Source organism: Nicotiana tomentosiformis, chromosome 5 (genome assembly GCF_000390325.3).
Source record: "Nicotiana tomentosiformis chromosome 5, ASM39032v3, whole genome shotgun sequence".
Lineage (NCBI taxonomy): Eukaryota > Viridiplantae > Streptophyta > Magnoliopsida > Solanales > Solanaceae > Nicotiana > Nicotiana tomentosiformis.
In genome coordinates this window covers 27020119-27038772 of record NC_090816.1, presented here as the reverse complement: position 1 = coordinate 27038772, position 18654 = coordinate 27020119, and the positions used below count along the sequence as shown (strand labels likewise).

Here is an 18654-nt window from a genome sequence, read left to right as displayed (position 1 = left end):
TAAAGATATTAATCTTATACTTTCCCCAAGAACTGGTAATACAAATCATGAGTTTCTAAGAATAGAGTTTACAAAGCGGAGATGAAATAAATACATAGTCTGTTTGAATAGTACATAAACAAAGCTTTTATAAATCTAAGGCTACCATGAACAAGAGGCAGCTACAACAGGAACGCAATTACATCTTCAAATTCGGCAATCATCGAGCATAGCAACAACAACAGCCAACATCTGCACGCAATGTACATAAGTGTAGTATCAGTACAACCGACCCCATGTACTGAGTAAGTAACAGACCCAACCTGGTTGAAAGCAGTGACGAGCTTTTAACAAGGTCGGGTCCAAAATCAATAGTTCACCACAGTCCATAACAACATAAAGCCAATAATATAAGAAGTAACTCAGAAATAAAATACTCAGCTAAATCATGATTTCTAAAAATAGTTCTTCCTTTCAAGTACATCAGTGAAAAACCCAAATCGTTTACCGAAATTTCCAAAAATATGAATAAGTTTGAAAGCAATAATTTTCCCAAAAATCCTTTCAATAATAAATGAGATGTTTCATTTCCTTTCTAGATAACCCGTGTAAAATAAATGTATCACTATGCCCATCTGTCAATATATGTGAGAAATCATGAATGATGTGATACTGTACAGCATGAAGAAAATACATCTCTATGCACGTATGTCATGTGTGCATGCCAATGCGATGCAACTCAGTGATAAAATCATATGCATACTCCCAGAGAATCATTTCACTCAGTCCTCCCAGTCACTCAGTCCTCCCAATCGCTCAGTATTCGCACTCCGCACTCGCACTCAGTGGGTACCTGCGCTCATTGGGGGTGTGTACAAACTCCGGAGGGGCTCCTTCAGCCCAAGCGCTATAATCTGCACGGACAACTCATTAGCTATAATAATATCTGGATATGCACGGACAACTCACGTGCTATAATAATACCTGGATCCGCACGGACAACTCACGTGCTATAATAAAGCCTATAAGGCCTGCTGCAGGCGGGCAGCCCCGATCCACATAATAATCCTCACAATCTGGCCCTCGGCCTCACTCAGTCATCAATCTCTCCAGTCTCTCTCTCATGGGCTCACAATGTCATAAAAATAGCCCAAAATGATGATATGATGTATCAATAAATAATAACAGAGACTGAGATATGATATGTAATGACATGAATATGACTGAGTATAAATTTTCAGTTTAAAATAAATAATTCACAGCAATATGACCTCTGTGGGTCCCAATAATACTGGCACATAGCCTCAACATGATTTTTAATATGCTTTTCAGCTCAATTTCTTTAACACATAAAACCGCATGGAAAATGCCAAGATTATTTAACTATAAAATTTCACAGAAAAAATTATGTCATAATTTCTATAATGCATGCCCACACGTCTGTCACCTAGCATGTGCATCACCTCCCAACAATTCACATAATACATATATTCAGGGTTCATACCCTCAGCTCCAAGATTAGAAGAGTTACTTACCTCGAACAAGCCGAATCCAATGTCGAGCAAGCTAAACAATGCTCCAGAAATTCCATTCTGCGCGTAACAACTTCTGAACGGCTCGAATCTAGTCACAATTAATTTGATTCAGCCCAAAAAATTTATAGGAATTAATTCCATATCAAAATACCAATATTTTCTACAAAATCCGAAAATTACGCCCCAAAAATCATCTGTGGGGTCCACGTCTCGGAATCCGACGAAACTCACAAAATACGATAACTCATCCAATTGCAAGTTCAACCATACTAATTTCACTCAAATCCGACTCTGAATCGGTATTCAAACTCGAAAAATTCGTTTTGTGACATTATAGAAATTTCCTTCTATTTCTCTTGAAGATTCGACAATCTTACACAAAAAATGAAGATTAATTCATGAAATATAATCACAAGGGAGTCAAGAACACTTATCCCAAGTTGTGTGGAAATATTCCTCTCCAAAATCGCCCAAACTGAGCTCCTAAATCCGAAAAATGGGTGAAAAATCGCTAACCCTCGAACTTAAGGGGTTCTGTCCAGTTAATCCGCATCTGCGAACAATATTTCCGCACCTGCGCCTCCGCTTGTGCGAGAAAAATGTCGCATTTGCGGACTTCACTCGCCTGCCTAGTTTTCGCTTCTGCGCGCATCCTTCCGCATCTGCGCTCACGCAGGTGCGGAATTTTCCTCACACCGCCAGGCTCGCTTCTGCGAGCTCGCACCTGCGATGGAATTTCCGCAGGTGCGATTGCATCAGATGGCAGAAACTTCAGCTTTTTCTTCTAAGTCCGAATTTGATTCGTTAACCATCCGAAACTCACCTGAGCCCCTCGGGACCCCGTTCGAACATACCAACAAGTCCCATAACATAACACAGACCTACTCGAGGCCTCAAAATACACATAACAACATCGAAACGACGAATCACACCTCAATTCGAAATCATTGAACTTTGAAACTTCAAATTCTATATCTTGTGTCGAAACACATCAAATCAATCCGGAATGACTTCAAATTTTGCACACATGTCACATTTCACATTATAGACCTATTTCAATTTTCAGTATTGGATTCTGACCCCGATATCAAAAAGTCAACCCCCGGTCAAACTTCCCAAAAATTTAACTTTCGGCATTTCAAGCCAAATTTCACTACGTACCTCCAAATAATTTTCCGGACATACTCCTAAGTCCAAAATCACCATACGGAGCTATTGGAATCATCAAAACTCCATTCCGGGGTCGTTTACACATAAGTCGACATCTAGTCACTATTTTAACTTAAGCTTTAAACCTTGGAACTAAGTGTTCCAATTCATTCCAAAACCTCACCGGACCTGAACCATTTACTCCGGCAATTCACACAACAACTGTAAAGTATAATTTGAGCAGTAAATGAAAAAACGGGGTTGTAATACTCAAAACGACCGGCCGGGTCGTTACATTTTCATAGTTAGTATTTCTTCCTGCAACAACACTGAAATCATAACTGATCTTGTTATTAGAATAATAGGACACAAAACTCATAATTAAGGAAAATGAATACTTAGCACTTACAAATTCCACCACAAGAACCAAAAGAATAAAGATGTCCATAGAGCTTAATTGAAAAGGCAAAAAATCAATTTATTTAATGTGAGTCTTCAAAATCATAATATCTTGCATTTACTTCAAAGGAAAAGAAAAAATTGAGGGTGTAGTATTTTCAGTCTGATGTAAGATACTTGAAATTATATTATTTTTACCTTTTCAAAGAAAATGAGAGAGATGCAAGGTTTCATAAATACCTGTCATCTGATCTACATCTACTACTATATATAATTGAATTGCAGCTCCATCTAAAATATTGTGTTTTATCGCTTTCCACCTAATTATTGTATCATCCAATCCAATAATATATACAACAACAATCTCTTCTCTATCTATTTTTTTATTTTTATTTTTACTTTTATAATTAAGCCCACGAGGGGTGACTGAATCTTTCAATGCATCATTAGTTCTTGGTGACCTATATCATTAAATATCTTCTATATTAGAAGGTTCCATTAGTACCTTTTTCTCCTTTCTCAAATACCTTGTCCAATTTCCTCTCTTATTGAATTAATCAACGACAAGGACAAATCTAAAATTTAAATTTGATAAATTATTTTAATAGTTTTTAAAAATAAGGATTCGAAACTTAAAATATATACTATTTTTAAAATATTTTTCACACATATTTATGATTAATGATTAATGATTAATGATTTTAATTAATTGAACGCATTCCTAATACTCTAGGTCCGCCTAAGATCGTAGAGGAGTATTTATTCCAAGATTCAGCAACTCTCCTATTTTGGTACATATATACACACTACATGAACATTCTCCCTTTCCGAAACTCGAAATCAAAGACAAAAAACCTCCGATTAGTAATGAAGGGATCTGAACCATTCTATCACACATGCCTTAATGGTACGTGGATGTATCAATAGTTGGCTAAAAGTACACATTTAACTTCTATGTTTATTCAATTTTTGCTCTGAGTTGAGATTGTTCGATCACTTTTATTCAATTTTATGTAATGGTTTACCTATTCTTAATGCATAAAAGAACAGAGAAAAAGAAACCAATGTGTTGATAAGGGGCTGCATACAAAAGCCATAATCATATGAGTCTTTGCAAAATTATAATAGCAATGTATCACTTTTAGCCCGCGCCAAAAATTATTTACATTCGATAGCCGAAAAAGTATATAAAATTTGTATAATTTTTTTATATAATATCCAATATATATATTTTTTTCGACTATTATTTTGATAGCGGTTATATAGTGTCATTTTCCCTAATTAAAAGCTGTATGGATCCCATCAACTAGACACATATCAAACAATTTCTAATATTGCACTTGTAACCAAATCCAGATCACCAGTTAAGATACACCTTTCCATCTATCTGCAAAATCTTTTTCCATCATATAATACGATAATGGTTTTAAGAAAAATAAAATATGATCACGATAACAAATCTTTCCAAGAAAATTAAAAAATGTATAGTGGTCTCGATATTGCTTAAAAATGACAATTTATTTGGTTTGATTAAACCTCGGAATCTTTGCTTACATGGATGCTTTTTAGGGACAAAATCAATAAGATTTTCTCTAATTGATTATGTTATGTTGTGTCAATTAAAAGATATGGTTGTTGATATTGAGTTTAGGCTCCTATTTATTTATTTATTTACGTTTTTCATAAGTAGGGGGAGGAATCTGTTGTTCAAGTTCAACTACGGATAGTACGTATAATTCCATTATTTATACCTATATACGTAGCCAAGTGTTACTAGTATTATAGACTTGGATAAATCGAAATTGTGTTTTCTAATATACACTTATCAGTTATCATCATATGAATAATATCATAGGATAGACAACTAACAGTTAATCATATTCAAACAAAATTACTTTTTCAAAAGGATAACTAAATATATCATATCATATCACATCATATCATACTAATTAAGTTAGAGAATTAAATTACCAAAATACTCATAAAAAATTAAGCTACCATTTTTTTTACCCTTTAAACTCAATTTAATTCCTACAAGAATTCCTATACAAGTGAATACTTTCAATTAAAAAGGAATACAAAATAGTAAATTACCCCTTTGAAAACAATAAAGTAGATACATTGTATTCGGACAAACTCAAATTTGGTAATGCTTAAACTCCATTAAAACTTTTAATATACGTTGTGGGAGTCGAAACAATTGATTTCACCAACTTCAAGACTTGTATTAACCAATTTAGCATATTCTCTTTCTATCATTCTTTCATTGTCTACCCCAAAACCGTTCCTGCACTTGCATTAGTTTTAATATTTTAGTCACCACCAATTGAATCAATTGACTAACTTGGAAGAAAAGAATGTGGTAAGTTTTATATTCATTTGTAGGCCATAACAGATGCTAAAGGAACAAACTGGTATCTTCTTATACGAGAATCAATATTTGTCTTGACCACAAGAAATCGTAATAGTTATTAAGATTTAAGACCTATTTTTGCTTAATAATAAGGTTTGCAGATCTACTACTAAAAGTATTGCTAACATGATTTGGATCGATCTGTATTCGGTTTGATCGAAGATGTGATTATGTGAATGTATATTTAAGATATTTTCAAGGGAGTGAGAATCGGTGGTAATTACACTGTATAATTACAAAATTATTATTTTTTAATGTCTTTCCTTTTTGTTTTTATTTTAATTTATTTTCTTTATAACTTTTTATTTCCATTATTTTAATTCTTTTTATTTTAATTTTATTTATTTATTTTTTACATTTTAATTTCTTTTTAAATTTTAAAACATATTTTTTTGTATATTATTTATCTTTTATTTCTCTCCCTTTACTTCTTGTAAATCCATGTAGCTGCTCTTATATTTTATTTCTTATTTGTTTTATTTTCTTCATTTAGCGTAACTGCGTTATTATTCTAGTTTTTGAAACTACACCTCCTAATATTGTAAATAATGAGTCATAAACAAACTTGGCATATAATGAATGATGTCATTAAAGTAGAATTTCGTTGTTAAATGAGGTTATAAACGTATTATATTTCCTAATCTTAAGTTGTATTAGAACTTATTTTTATTATGTTGGAATTTGACATATGTTAAACTTTTTTTTTTTCAATTTTGAAATTGTGTTATATTTATTATTCCAATTTACTTGTTTTAGTAGTATTGCCTTGTTATTTCACATTGCATGTTGTTCTTTTTTAGTTAGAATTGATAAATTAATTGTCAAATATTTGAATAATGTTATGATATTATATTTATAAATATTAATTTATTTTATCAAACACGCATTCCATGATGTTCTTACAAAATGTATGTTTTTAGTTTTTATAATTAATTAAACTAAATATTATTAATTTGGAAAATATATAAAAATTATTTTTACAATATTAGTTATAACATATGATTACTAATTAATGTATATTCAAGAAAAAAGATGCATCTTAAATACCAAATCTAATATCATTTATACTTAATAAAAATCTTGTATAGGCATATATTATTATATTAACTTTTAAATTTTGATAATTACTTCATTTAAAATTTAATCTAACTGTATAATTACACTTGTGCAACCAAACAACACGCTTGTAATTATACTCTAATTATGTTATGACAAACAAACATGCCGTCATAATTATTATATTATGTAACTACCCTAATAATTACACCAATTTCAATTACATATCTTTCCTAACAGACCTTTAGTGTCTTCTATATATTGTTCGTTTAGCTGCTTTGGAGACTTTCTTTTTTCCTTTAGAGGTTTGAACTCATTGTATATTTAGTACCTTTTAGTCATCTCATTGGTTTGATCCCATAGTACATGTTTTCTTTCCTTTTTCTTTTTAAATGACAAAATTATTTTCTTATCTTAGATGGATATCTCTAACTTATGCGGAAGATTATGATTCTATAATTTCAATAGATTTTACATATGAATTCTGAAACCTAAGTCCTAATATCATTTGAAGGTAAAATCTTGCGGCTAAAGATTAGCTAAGTCAATTATTCGATAGATTTCCCTTTTGATACGAAATAACATTACTTTGCACATGATGAGCCTGCCAAGTAGCCATGGTTTTTTTTAGTCTTTTTGCCATGATCATAGAAAATTTGTATTATTATTGTTTTATTTTCTATTTACTAATTACACAATTTTCACGATCCCAAATTCCCTCCGTAGGATATCGTGATGGCACCTAATTTCTAAGACTAGGTAAGCCTATCAATGCGGAATAATAATAAATATCTGAAATAAATAAACTATAATTCAAACAATTTTAACTCCCAAAACCCGGTAGAAATAAATCACAAGCTTCTAAGAATTTATTCTCAATGTCTCTATATATCAAGGTCTAAATAAAATATAAGGAAGCAACATAAAATGATAGAAGGGGACTCCAGAGTCTGCGGACGCTGGTAGATATACCTCGAAGTCTTCGTGCGCAGGTAACTCACTGACGTCTAGGTTGGTAAGATGTACCTGGATCTGCACAAAAAGATGTGCAGAAGCGTAGTATGAGTACACCACAGCGGTACCCAGTAAGTGACAAGCCTAACCTCGGTAGAGTAGTGACGAGATCAGGTGAGGCCCTACTGGAATATAATAATGGCATAGTAAAATGTTTAACAATATAGTAAAATAAAATAACATTGAAAATTAATCAAATAGTATGTCACATTTAATGACACCAAATAATTGCAAATAATATCTCGTGGAATTAAAACAGAATTTCCTTCAACTTTATGAAAATCACAACAATTAATCGAAGGCAACTATGGCCATAAATCAATATCAACAAGGGCACTACCGAGGTACCGCCTCGCAGTTCCAAATTATAAATAATTTCACAATATCTCATTTCCTTATACCACCGCGGGAGCCTTCACGATTTATTTAAAGAAAATATTTTTTCCGAAATAGCATCCCGCGTTTTAGCCACCCTTATCACACTGTATGACTTCTAGTAGTCACCCCTACTAGCCACGCGTATCAAGCCATCCTTATCTCACCGCATGCGTATTAATATCATAATATATCACAATTTATACCTCAAGTGCCCAATATTTCAATTTTTCACAATAAATCAACAATAATATTTTTTCAATAATAAAGAGCTCACGGCTTATGCCAAAATAATCCAACAATAATATTATTTCCACAATAAAGAGCTCACGGCTCCATCACAATGAGTACCAATAAAAAATCTTACGAAAATATTCAAGAATAAATAATTCAGAAAAATAATATTTCAAATTTTTAATACGTTGCTTCAATATCAAATTTAAAAATTTCAAATACTTCATATTAATAATATTTAATTTAAAGAAAATCAACCTTCAAATAATGCACAGTATAAAAGAAATCAAGTTTCAATTAAACAGGTAAAACAATTAGCAGAAAAAGGTCAAACAAATTTAAAATGTATATCACATATCAATGATGAAAAATATAACAAGATAAAATAATTTAATAAATGCGCAACAATGATTTACACAATTTAAAAATATAATCTTTCACATTTAGCCCATGTACACACTCGTCACCTCGTGTACACGATATTCAATACATTTTAATAATCACATTAATATCAATTCTAGGGGAAATTTCCCCCACATAAGGTTAGACAAGTCACTTACCTCGACTTGCTCCAATTTAACTAAGTATTATGCTTTTCTCTCAATTTTTCGACTCCGATCGACTCGTATCTAGTCATAATTAATTCGATACAGTCAACAAAAATTATAGGAATCAATTTCATAAGAAAATACTGTATTTTTCAATAAAATCCAAAATTAGCTCAAAAATTGCCTGTGGGGACCACACCTCAGAATCTGACAAAACTCATAAAATTCGACAACCCATTCAATTACGAGTCCAACCATACCAGTTTCACTCAAATCCGACTCCGAATCGATACCGAAATTTCAAAAATTCGTTTCTATGAGATTTTCTAAAATTTTTCAAATTTCAATCTCAAAACACTAATTAAATGGTGAAAACAATGATATATTTGTGTATATAGACCAAATCCGAGTTGGAATCACTTACCCCAAATGTCTTTCCATGAAAATCTGTCAAAATTCGCCTCTGTTCAAGCTCAAGTTTGTCAAAAATGACAAATGGGTTGAATGCCTCTGTTGTTATAACTTACAGATCTGTCCAGTTCGGTTTTGGGAGCTCGATCTGTCCAGTTCGATCTCGGGAGCTCGATTTTATCAGGGAGCTCGATTTTGTCAAGGAACTCGATTTGTGAGGGACCTCGATTTTGACAAGGACCTCGATTTGTCAGGGACCTCGATTTTGTCAGGGACCTCGATTTTGACAGGGACCTCGATTTTGGCAGGCAGCCCGATTTTGACAGGCAGCCCGATTTTGACAGCATTTCCAGCAGAAAAATTGCAGCAGCTAAGTCCCATTTTTGATCCGTTAACCATCCGAAACTCACCCGAGGCCCTCGGGACCTCAACCCAATACATCAACAAGTCCTAAAATATCATACAGACTTATTTGAAACCTCAAATCACATCAAACAATGCTAAAATCACGAATCACACATAGATTCAAGCCTAATGAACTTTGAAACTTTCAATTTCTACAAACAACACCGGAACCTATCAAATCAAGTCCGATTGACCTCAAATTTTGTACGCAAGTCATAAATGACATAACGGAGCTATGAAAATTTCCAGAATTGGATTTTGACCCCGATATCAAAAAGTCAACTCCCCGGTCAAACTTCCAAACTTTAAACTCCTATTTTAGCCATTTCAAGCCTAATTTCACTACGGACTTCCAAATAAAATTCCGATCACGCTCCTAAGTCCAAAATCACTATACGGAACTGTTAAAATCATCAAAATTCTATTCCGGGGTCGTTTGCACAAAATTCGACATCCGGTCACTATTTAAACTTAAACTTTTAATTTTTAATTAAAATTTTATATCACGGGCTAGGAACCTCAGAATTTGATGCCGGGTATACGCCCAAGTCTCAAATTACGATACGGACCTACCAGAACTGTTAAAACACTGATACGAGTCCGTTTGCTCAAAATATTGACCAAAGTCAACTCAGTTGAGTTTTAAACCTCTAATTCATATTTTAATCCATTTTTCACCTGAAAACTTTCCGAAAAATTTTACGGACTGCGCACGCAAGTCGAGGAATGATAAATAGTACTTTTCGAGGTCTTAGAACACAGAATTAATTATTAAATTTAAAGATGACATTTTGGGTCATCATAACAATCCAGGTAGCAGTTTCGCCTCGTGTATAGCAAATGAAAGTCTGCTTTGGTTTATCTACATGCAATATCGAGACTGATTAGATCTGTCTAAATTCTAAGATAGATAAATGAATATCAACATAATAATCTAGGTTTATCCTTAATAAAAATTCAAGAAATGAAGCATCTAAGGACTTTTGTGGAGCAAAGTTTCTTCCTTTATATTTTTTTATTTTTATTTATAGCTTAAATATTTTTTTATATTAATATTTATGTGATATATTAAATTATTTACTAATTAATATAGGATACATGCGTAACGCGCTTGTTCCAATACTAGTAGATATACATACATAATTACATACGTATAGTTTAATACGCGAACCGAAAGAAATTAAAGCTTAGTAAATAATACCTAAATCAAAAGTTTATAGTAATAAGTTGCATCAATTTGGATAGGGTTCAAATCTTACCAAAGGCATCATCCTCTTAATTTCTTCCCCTTCGTCCTATTCATGGGCAGGGGTAGATCAATCTTATATGAATCACATTAATATCTTTTCCGACTCTATATTTATATTGATAAATTTAATAAAAATTATAAATATTTAATTGTGAACCTAATTTATTATTGTACATTAACTTAAAATCGCTTTAAGAACTCATAAACCTCGGATTTTGCAACTCCTTTTTATGAGGGTTCATTCTCCCCTAATAATAATATTTTTTATTATTTGAAAGAAGAAAACTGCTCCTCCAAAGTGTGAACTGCGATATTGAAGTGAACTTGGAACAGAATAATGACCAGTACTACATATCACATCATTTGTTTTTTTCTTTGTTTATGGAAAATAGTACTACTATATATATATATATATATATATATATATATATATATATAGCCCCACTGAAGATCTCAAACCCTAACCAACATATCTTTTGCTTTATATAAAGAAAATTAGGAAAAATAAAAAGTCTATATGGATCCTCTCTCAGAAATCTTCTCTTTTCATGAAATCCAAGATTATGATCTTTATCATCAGGAGATTCAGATCCCCTCTACTCCATGTCAAATACCCCAACAAGATTTGGTCAAGGTTGGCACTAATTCCTTGGCAAGAAATGATACTAATAAAAAGAAAAGATCAAGAAGATTATTATCAAGTGTTTCAAAAGACAGTACTAGTAATGAGATCATGGATCAAAACAAGCTCATAAAAAGAATTGCACATAGAGATATTGAAAGACAAAGGAGGCAAGAAATGGCTCATCTTTATGCTTCTCTTAGATCACATCTTCCTCTTGAATTTCTCAAGGTAATTATCTAAGTCCCTATTTTCTCTTTAATTATCACTCTTGCTAGAGAGAGTTTATGGTGTTAAAAATTTATATACTATATGGGCTGTCATCCGACACTGCTAGAAAATAATATAGAGACGGGTAACCTTAGAGCAACTGTAAAGTTGTTTTCGTATTACCTATAAGTCACGGGTTCGAACCGTGGAAGACAGGGGCGAAGGTACATAGCCCCTAAGGGTGGTCAACTGACCACCCTTCGTCGAAAAATTACACTGTATATATAAATAAAATATTAGATTTTAATGGTATATAACATATAGTGAACACTCTTTATCGGGAATTATTTTTACTTATTTCAAGTTTGAACACCCTAAATGAAATAACTGGCTTCGCCACTGGTGGAAGCAGTCACTAATGCTTGCATTAGGTTAGATTGTCTACATCACTTGGGTTGCGGTCCTTCCCCAGACTCTGCGTGAACGCGGAATACCTTGTGCACCGGGCCACCCTTTTTATACCAACACCGTTTGTGCAGTACAAGAAAGAAAGTTACAAGCTGAATTATAAGAATATGTCGATATCGCTTGTGCATAACTTCTTGCATAAAACCTAGCTATATATGTTGATCTAACCTTTTTTATTTATTTATTTAATTAGGGAAAACCTTCGGCATCAGATCATTTGGAACAAGCTATGAATTACATCCAACACCTTGAGAATAATATTAATGATTTTGAAAAAAAGAGAGACAAGCTGAATCTTTTTGCCCATTATTCCAACAGGGAGGATAAGGAAAGCATCCATAAATATAATTTAGAAGAGCATGTGACAGTGAATTCTTGTCAAGATGGTCTGGAGATTTTGATCAAAAACAAGTTTGGAAAAGAAGGGCTTCCTCTTTCAAAAGTGCTTGAAGAACTCATGAAGAGAAAATTAAATGTTGTTACTTGTGTTTCTACTACAGTAGATGAAACATCCCTCCACAAAATTCAGGTTGAGGTATATATATACTATGCAATGAGCACATTTGTTTTGAAAAAAACAAAGATGACATACAATTTTATTTTATTTTTTGCAAAATGCTTTTATAAGCCACAATTACATGACTTTTTAACAAGAAGACATGATTAATATAACATGTTTTGTTGTGTTAACTTAGCCCTTAACAACAACATTAGTTCTTGTTGCATGGACCAAATTCAAAATTTATCAAGCGAAAATATTGGTGGCAAAAAGTTTCATTCTTGTATTAACTATCATGTCATTTAAAAGATAACTATAGGTAGTATCCATAAAAAAGTAAGATTTAGTAACTTGAAAATAAGGCAGAATACTTGTTACAACGAGTTAGTATAGTAAAAATAGAAATTCACTCAATCCAGGGTTTAGGTATGTGGCTGTCTTTATCTCATTAATTAATATTTCGCCTGGATTACAATTGATCTTTGCAGGATACCGATGTTTCATGCATGGATGTATCTACACTTGAAGAAAAGCTAGCCGAGATGATGCTTAATTTGTCTTAAGAGGAGGTTCATGAGTAATGGTGGCAATGGTGAGCATAAGAACAGGTAGGGGTAGGCAGAAGAAGTATTGGGAAGAGGTGGTTACGCAAGTCATGTCATATATTCAACTTACCGAGGACACTACACTTAAAAATATGAAATCGAAAATTAGGGTAGAAGATTAATAGGTACTCGAGCATATTTCTTTTGCATACCAGTAATATTAGTATTATTCTCGTATTTTTTTATTCTTAGATTTCTTTTACTACCAGTTGTTTCTTTTGTTTCGATAATCTTATTATCTTGCTATTGTTATTGGTTTCTTTTTTCATGGCTTCTTCACTACCATATTCACAAGGTAAGGGTAAGGTCTACGTACGCACTACTCTCTCCTCATATCTCACTTGTTTGATTACACTGGGTTTTTGTTGTCATTATGGGTGGTTCATGAGTAACTTCAGATTACTAGGTATTGGTTTCTACTAAAACTTTATTCCAAGACCTGAGATTTTCTACTAATTACAAGTAACTGTAGCGTTCATAATAAGAGGGATTATTAACATGGAAGATAATTTAGATAACTTGTTACAATATGCTAAAATAGTGTAAACATTCTTTTCATTATCAATGTACAGTCAAACCTCTCTATAACAACATCTCTATATAATAATCATTCATTATAAAAGCCAAGTAGTACTAGTTTAATTTGTAGTCTTTATTGACCTGGAACACAAGCTTTACCAGCCAAGGCAACCTGATATGACCTTCGAAACTCTCTTCTCATGTCTTTGGCCAAGCCCAGGGATTGACAATTTGGGAACCGGGACCTTGCCATCCTTTGTTTGCGATCGACGTTGCGGCTTTGTCCGTCGATAGCTGAATGTTTCGATCTGGTTCGATTCATGATCGCATCTGCAAACCTTATCCCGTGCATGGGCTTTAGCGGATGTTTAAAGTTATATTTTACCTCTCTATAATAATTTTTTACCTATAACAACAACAACCATATTTATAGCAGAACACTCTTTGTAAAATTACCCCTCTATAACAGCCATATAGAATATTTAAGATTACTAATAATAATTCTAAAAATATGCACACCAAGGACGGATCTACTCATTGAATTTGGGTGCTCGAACACCCATTAACCTCAGCTCCGAATATATATAATTGTATAGAAAATTTGAGGAAATGAATATAAAAGAGCAGAAATTAAAGCACCCATGAGACAAAAAGTTTAATGGGTGCTTTGGTTAAGGGAGGATGCTAGAAGTTTACAAAAATTGAATGGGTGAGGGTTCGAATCTGACTTTGTTTTATCTCTTCTTATTTTACAAAATGTAACTCACTATAAAGAAAGAAAAAGAAAAAGGACTCCAAAGTTCGGCCCTTCTGAAGACGAGCAATTCCTCCCAAAGGGACAAAATCATCAATCTCTTTTCTTGTCAGCTACGTTATCCATCACAGTTTTACGGCGTCCATAATATTAATACTATGAGTTTTTTCGTTAACTTTTTTCATCACCGTGTTCAAATAGTTATGCATTTATGTCATATGATTGCTAATAACTTTATGTTAAAAAAGCTAAGTATCCACGAACTTAAATTCCTAGATCCGCCACTGATGCACACAATCTTTTTCATTAAACAAAGTTTCTATCTTGCATAAGATTTGAAGATTTGTATATGATATATTTTTCGTTGGATAAATTCCAAAAAATATTTAGATAGAAAATTTAACTGTTATAAGCTCTTAGATCGTCTTCAAGGAAAAACTATAGGATACTTTTTTGCTGAAAATTTGGACATGAATTTTCGTCAATTCAAGCGTTATATCGCTAGTAAGAGAATGAAATCTACGAAACAAGCTATAATTATAAAGTTTTTCCATCAATCGTGAAAAAAATTTATTTTTTAGGTAGCTTTAAAATATCTGCTTTAGAGTTTAAGTTTTTATACTTTTAGTTATGAATTTATTAACAATGTATTAGCTTTCTTCAATATTTAACTAGTGCAATATTTATATCTTTTGAGATTTTAAATTTGAATAATTTTTTTATCTTTTAAATGTAACATTAAAAAAAGAAAAATAATTGATTTTTGAATGATTTTTATCTATAACAGCCAAAAAATATTTAAACATCAAATGTTGTTATAGGTGTATAACAGTCATTTATTATAAAAGCCAAAAAATATTGGAACAAACGAGGTTGTTATAGAGAGGGTTAAATGTTTATAAGTTAACCTTTCTAAAATTGAGGGTAAACTCATGTCATCTTTGATGGTTTAAAAATAACTGAAGGATATATAAATTGGTTAGAATTTGCATGTATATTCAAAAATGGCTCTGAGCGTACAACATATCATCTGATGATTGATGAATCCCTGCAATTCAATGCTCTATTTAGATTCTAGACTAATAAAGGCGGAATCGAAATTTTAATTTTATGGGTTGTGTAAGTTTTCTGGATCAATATTGTAAAAAATGCACATTTCCCCGTGATGAAATTATGTGATTTGTAATACATACTATCCTTGGTCGCTATAGTTTCACTTGTAATGAACTAAAGCAAAAATGGACTTATAATCAAGGTTTAAAAGTATTTATCTACTAAGCGGATTCAGGATTTTAAATCAGTAGGAATGAAAAACATCATTATACTTACTACTCTTTCGTGACAATGTGTGCAAATATAGTGTCTCCTTAGATAAAAGATGTAAAAGAGGCATAGCTTTAGGTATGACTTGTACACGAAGGAAAAGAATCATTTTTGAATCTTATGGTCATAAAAATGTTATGAAATTCTAGAATTATAAAAGCATGTCATTATTGGTGATTCCCACAAAATTTGCATTAGTCCTTTTACCAACTAGCTTTTGAAGTCTTCTTTAATTATTTCCCACAGTGGCCAAAGTCTAAACTCGATTGCTTCGGAGTAGTAGTATAATGTAGCTACAAGTTCTTTATAGTTAATTTTTGAAAGAATTCTGGTTCCTATTTAACCATAAATACCAAAGACTAAAAGGTAGCACATATATATATATATATATATATATATATATATATATATATATATATATATGTGTGTGTGTGTGTGTGTGTGTTAGAAGATTCAAGTTATATACCCGATTTCGAAAATTTTATCCATATTTGTCGTCAAAAGAAAAGGTTATTCAAAGCTTAAAATTATCACTAAAATTGTTCATTAATTAACCATATTATATTTTATGAAGGTCCGAGCGAAACATGTCATGATTTTGCTATTTTTTGGACTGTTATTCTCTTATCATATCTCTCTAGGAACAGTCTTTTCCCTTACACCTGTACATAAGACAATCTATATAGTATACAGATCTATTTGAAGGATATTTTGGTCTTTTTTCTAAAAAAATGCTTTCTTTTTGGCTTCTTCTTTTATTTTCTTTTTTTAAAAGATTTTTGTGGATATTGATTCTGCATAAATATAAAAGGATACATTAGAAGGAAAACTACCCAAAACATAGTAGTGGTGTTGATCTTACTATTTGGCGGAAGACTTAATCAATTAGAGGATCGTTTGCTTTTGGATCAACTTAAACAATTAACTTAAATATCGACACCCAACCTTTATCTATTTTTCTTTGGGAAAAAAAATATATTGTGATTGATATACCTTGTAACGACGGGTGGTCTGTTTTAGGGCTAGTAAAATCATATCCATAGAATCAAAATTAAGTCTTCATAAATTCATATTAGACATTTTAGATTCCCAAGATTTGGTTAGGTGCTATAAAAGTGTCGGTAATTGAAACTTACTCACAATTTCATTTGTACAATTTTTGGTGGATAGAGATAAATGGTGAAAAGTAACAAAGTACATACATTCCAAAAATAAATTAGCTACGAATTTTATCGCTAATTTATCGCTAAATTGCTCGTAACTAACATAATTTTTTGATAAATTATCACTAATTCTTATTTTTTAAGTAGTGGTAAAAGCTGATCCAGAAACCACTAGTCCACTATTATTTAAAAAAGAAATTACCCAAATTTTCACAATCCGGAAGTTGGGGAACACGTTAGGACATAAGCTTATATCACTGACTAAAAAGAATTGGACAGCAAGATTGTAATGCAATAGGCCAGATATGAGATAATTTGCAGACCCACCATATTATGAAATGACTCTCTAACCAGGTGCGGAGCGGTACCATGTATTTGTCTTTAAAAATTTATTCAATATATAAATTATTAATTTAAAACTCAATAACTTAAAACGATTAGAATCTCGAACCCATAAGCTTGAAATCCTGGCTCTACCTCTGTCTCTAACTTGGAACAAAATGTCTGAAAAAGGTTGTCAAACTCAGGTATTTGATCTCATCCTATTATGACCAAACTCATGTCCCAGGTATGCGTGACATAATAAGAAATAGTACACATGCAATGTTATCTTCTAGAAAATATTTGATCTTGTTGTTTTTTATTTTTTGAACGGATATGTTATTGAAAGAGCTAAATTTTCATATTAAATGCCATATGAAACCCGACATACAACAGTACTTATAATAACTATTTTTTTTACTATATTATTTCTGCTTGAGCAAAAAAAAATAATGAAAAGTCTCCAAAAATGAAAAGAAACAATCAAATAATGTCTATTTAATCTTGTTGACTTAAAAAACCACGAATTGCGATTAGCTTTTTATTTTGGGATTTTACACAAATAGCCGTCCATATTCATTATTTACTTTTTCTAGCCATATACATGATTTATACATTGATTATACACAATTATACACATATAATACATAAATTATGCATATATTATACCTTCACCGGCTATTTTTTTTTAAAGCAATTAATTGGATGGCTATTTGGGTTAATTCTTCTTTTATTTTTCATAAAAAAAATAAACCAACACGATGCGACTTTGACCACGAGGAGGTTTTTTCCGATGTAGGTGGAAATGACTAGCCAAAATACATAAACAAATAAAATAAGACAATCTCTCAACAAATAATTGAAAATGGAATTTATTCATATGTGCACTACCAATATATTTTAATCAGCTAGCAGGCAACCTGTCTTATTTTTTAGGTTACTAATCCAGCATAACTTGTAATGCGCTAAATAATGTGATAGCAATGAGATATGTATTGTAATTTTTTGACTAAGGGGGTTGAGACTCCCCTCCACCCCTCTAGCTCCGTCCTTGCTTGATACAATCAAACCTCTATAATAACCGTATATGTTTTGATATTTTTTGGATGTTATAATGAAGTGCTGTTATAGATGACATATATTATAACATAATATAAAAGATCGGTTTCGAGATACACTTAGCTTTTATAATGAGGGGTTGTTATACATTAATTTTGTTATAGAGAAGCTAGTATAAAATCCTTTTACACGATCATTCTATATATATAATAACTATTAAAAATGAAGCACTAAACTAAAAGGCTAGTGTGAAAGCAAATGGTGGGACTAGAACTTTAGGAGCGTAGATAAGAATAGTAACCATTAGAAAATTTGAATAAACAATTAGTGTGGTTAGCGTAGGT

At 31.8% G+C, this 18654-nt stretch overlaps 1 protein-coding gene across 2 annotated transcripts; it reads left to right on the top strand.

Annotated features, from left to right (window-relative positions):
* Positions 1 to 11220: 11220 nt before the first annotated feature.
* LOC104093696 (transcription factor bHLH118-like) lies at positions 11221 to 13439 on the top strand. Of its 2 annotated transcripts, none has more exons than XM_033655476.2 (3): positions 11221 to 11620; positions 12261 to 12596; positions 13055 to 13439. In XM_033655476.2, the coding sequence occupies exons 1-3, from the start codon at positions 11285 to 11287 to the stop codon at positions 13127 to 13129; spliced, it is 747 nt and encodes a 248-aa protein (XP_033511367.1). In that variant the 5' UTR covers positions 11221 to 11284; the 3' UTR covers positions 13130 to 13439. The 2 variants fall into 2 exon arrangements, with proteins under 2 accessions (XP_033511367.1, XP_009597785.1); XM_009599490.4 differs by having other exon boundaries at positions 12261 to 12602.
* Positions 13440 to 18654: the final 5215 nt, after the last annotated feature.

Coding starts and splice junctions, on each gene's coding strand:
- LOC104093696 (XM_009599490.4), top strand. CDS start 11,285: ATGGATCCTCTCTCAGAAATCTTCTCTTTTCATGAAATCCAAGATTAT. Junction 11,621..12,260: donor TTCCTCTTGAATTTCTCAAG/GTAATTATCTAA, acceptor TTATTTAATTAG/GGAAAACCTTCGGCATCAGA. Junction 12,603..13,054: donor TCCACAAAATTCAGGTTGAG/GTATATATATAC, acceptor TGATCTTTGCAG/GATACCGATGTTTCATGCAT.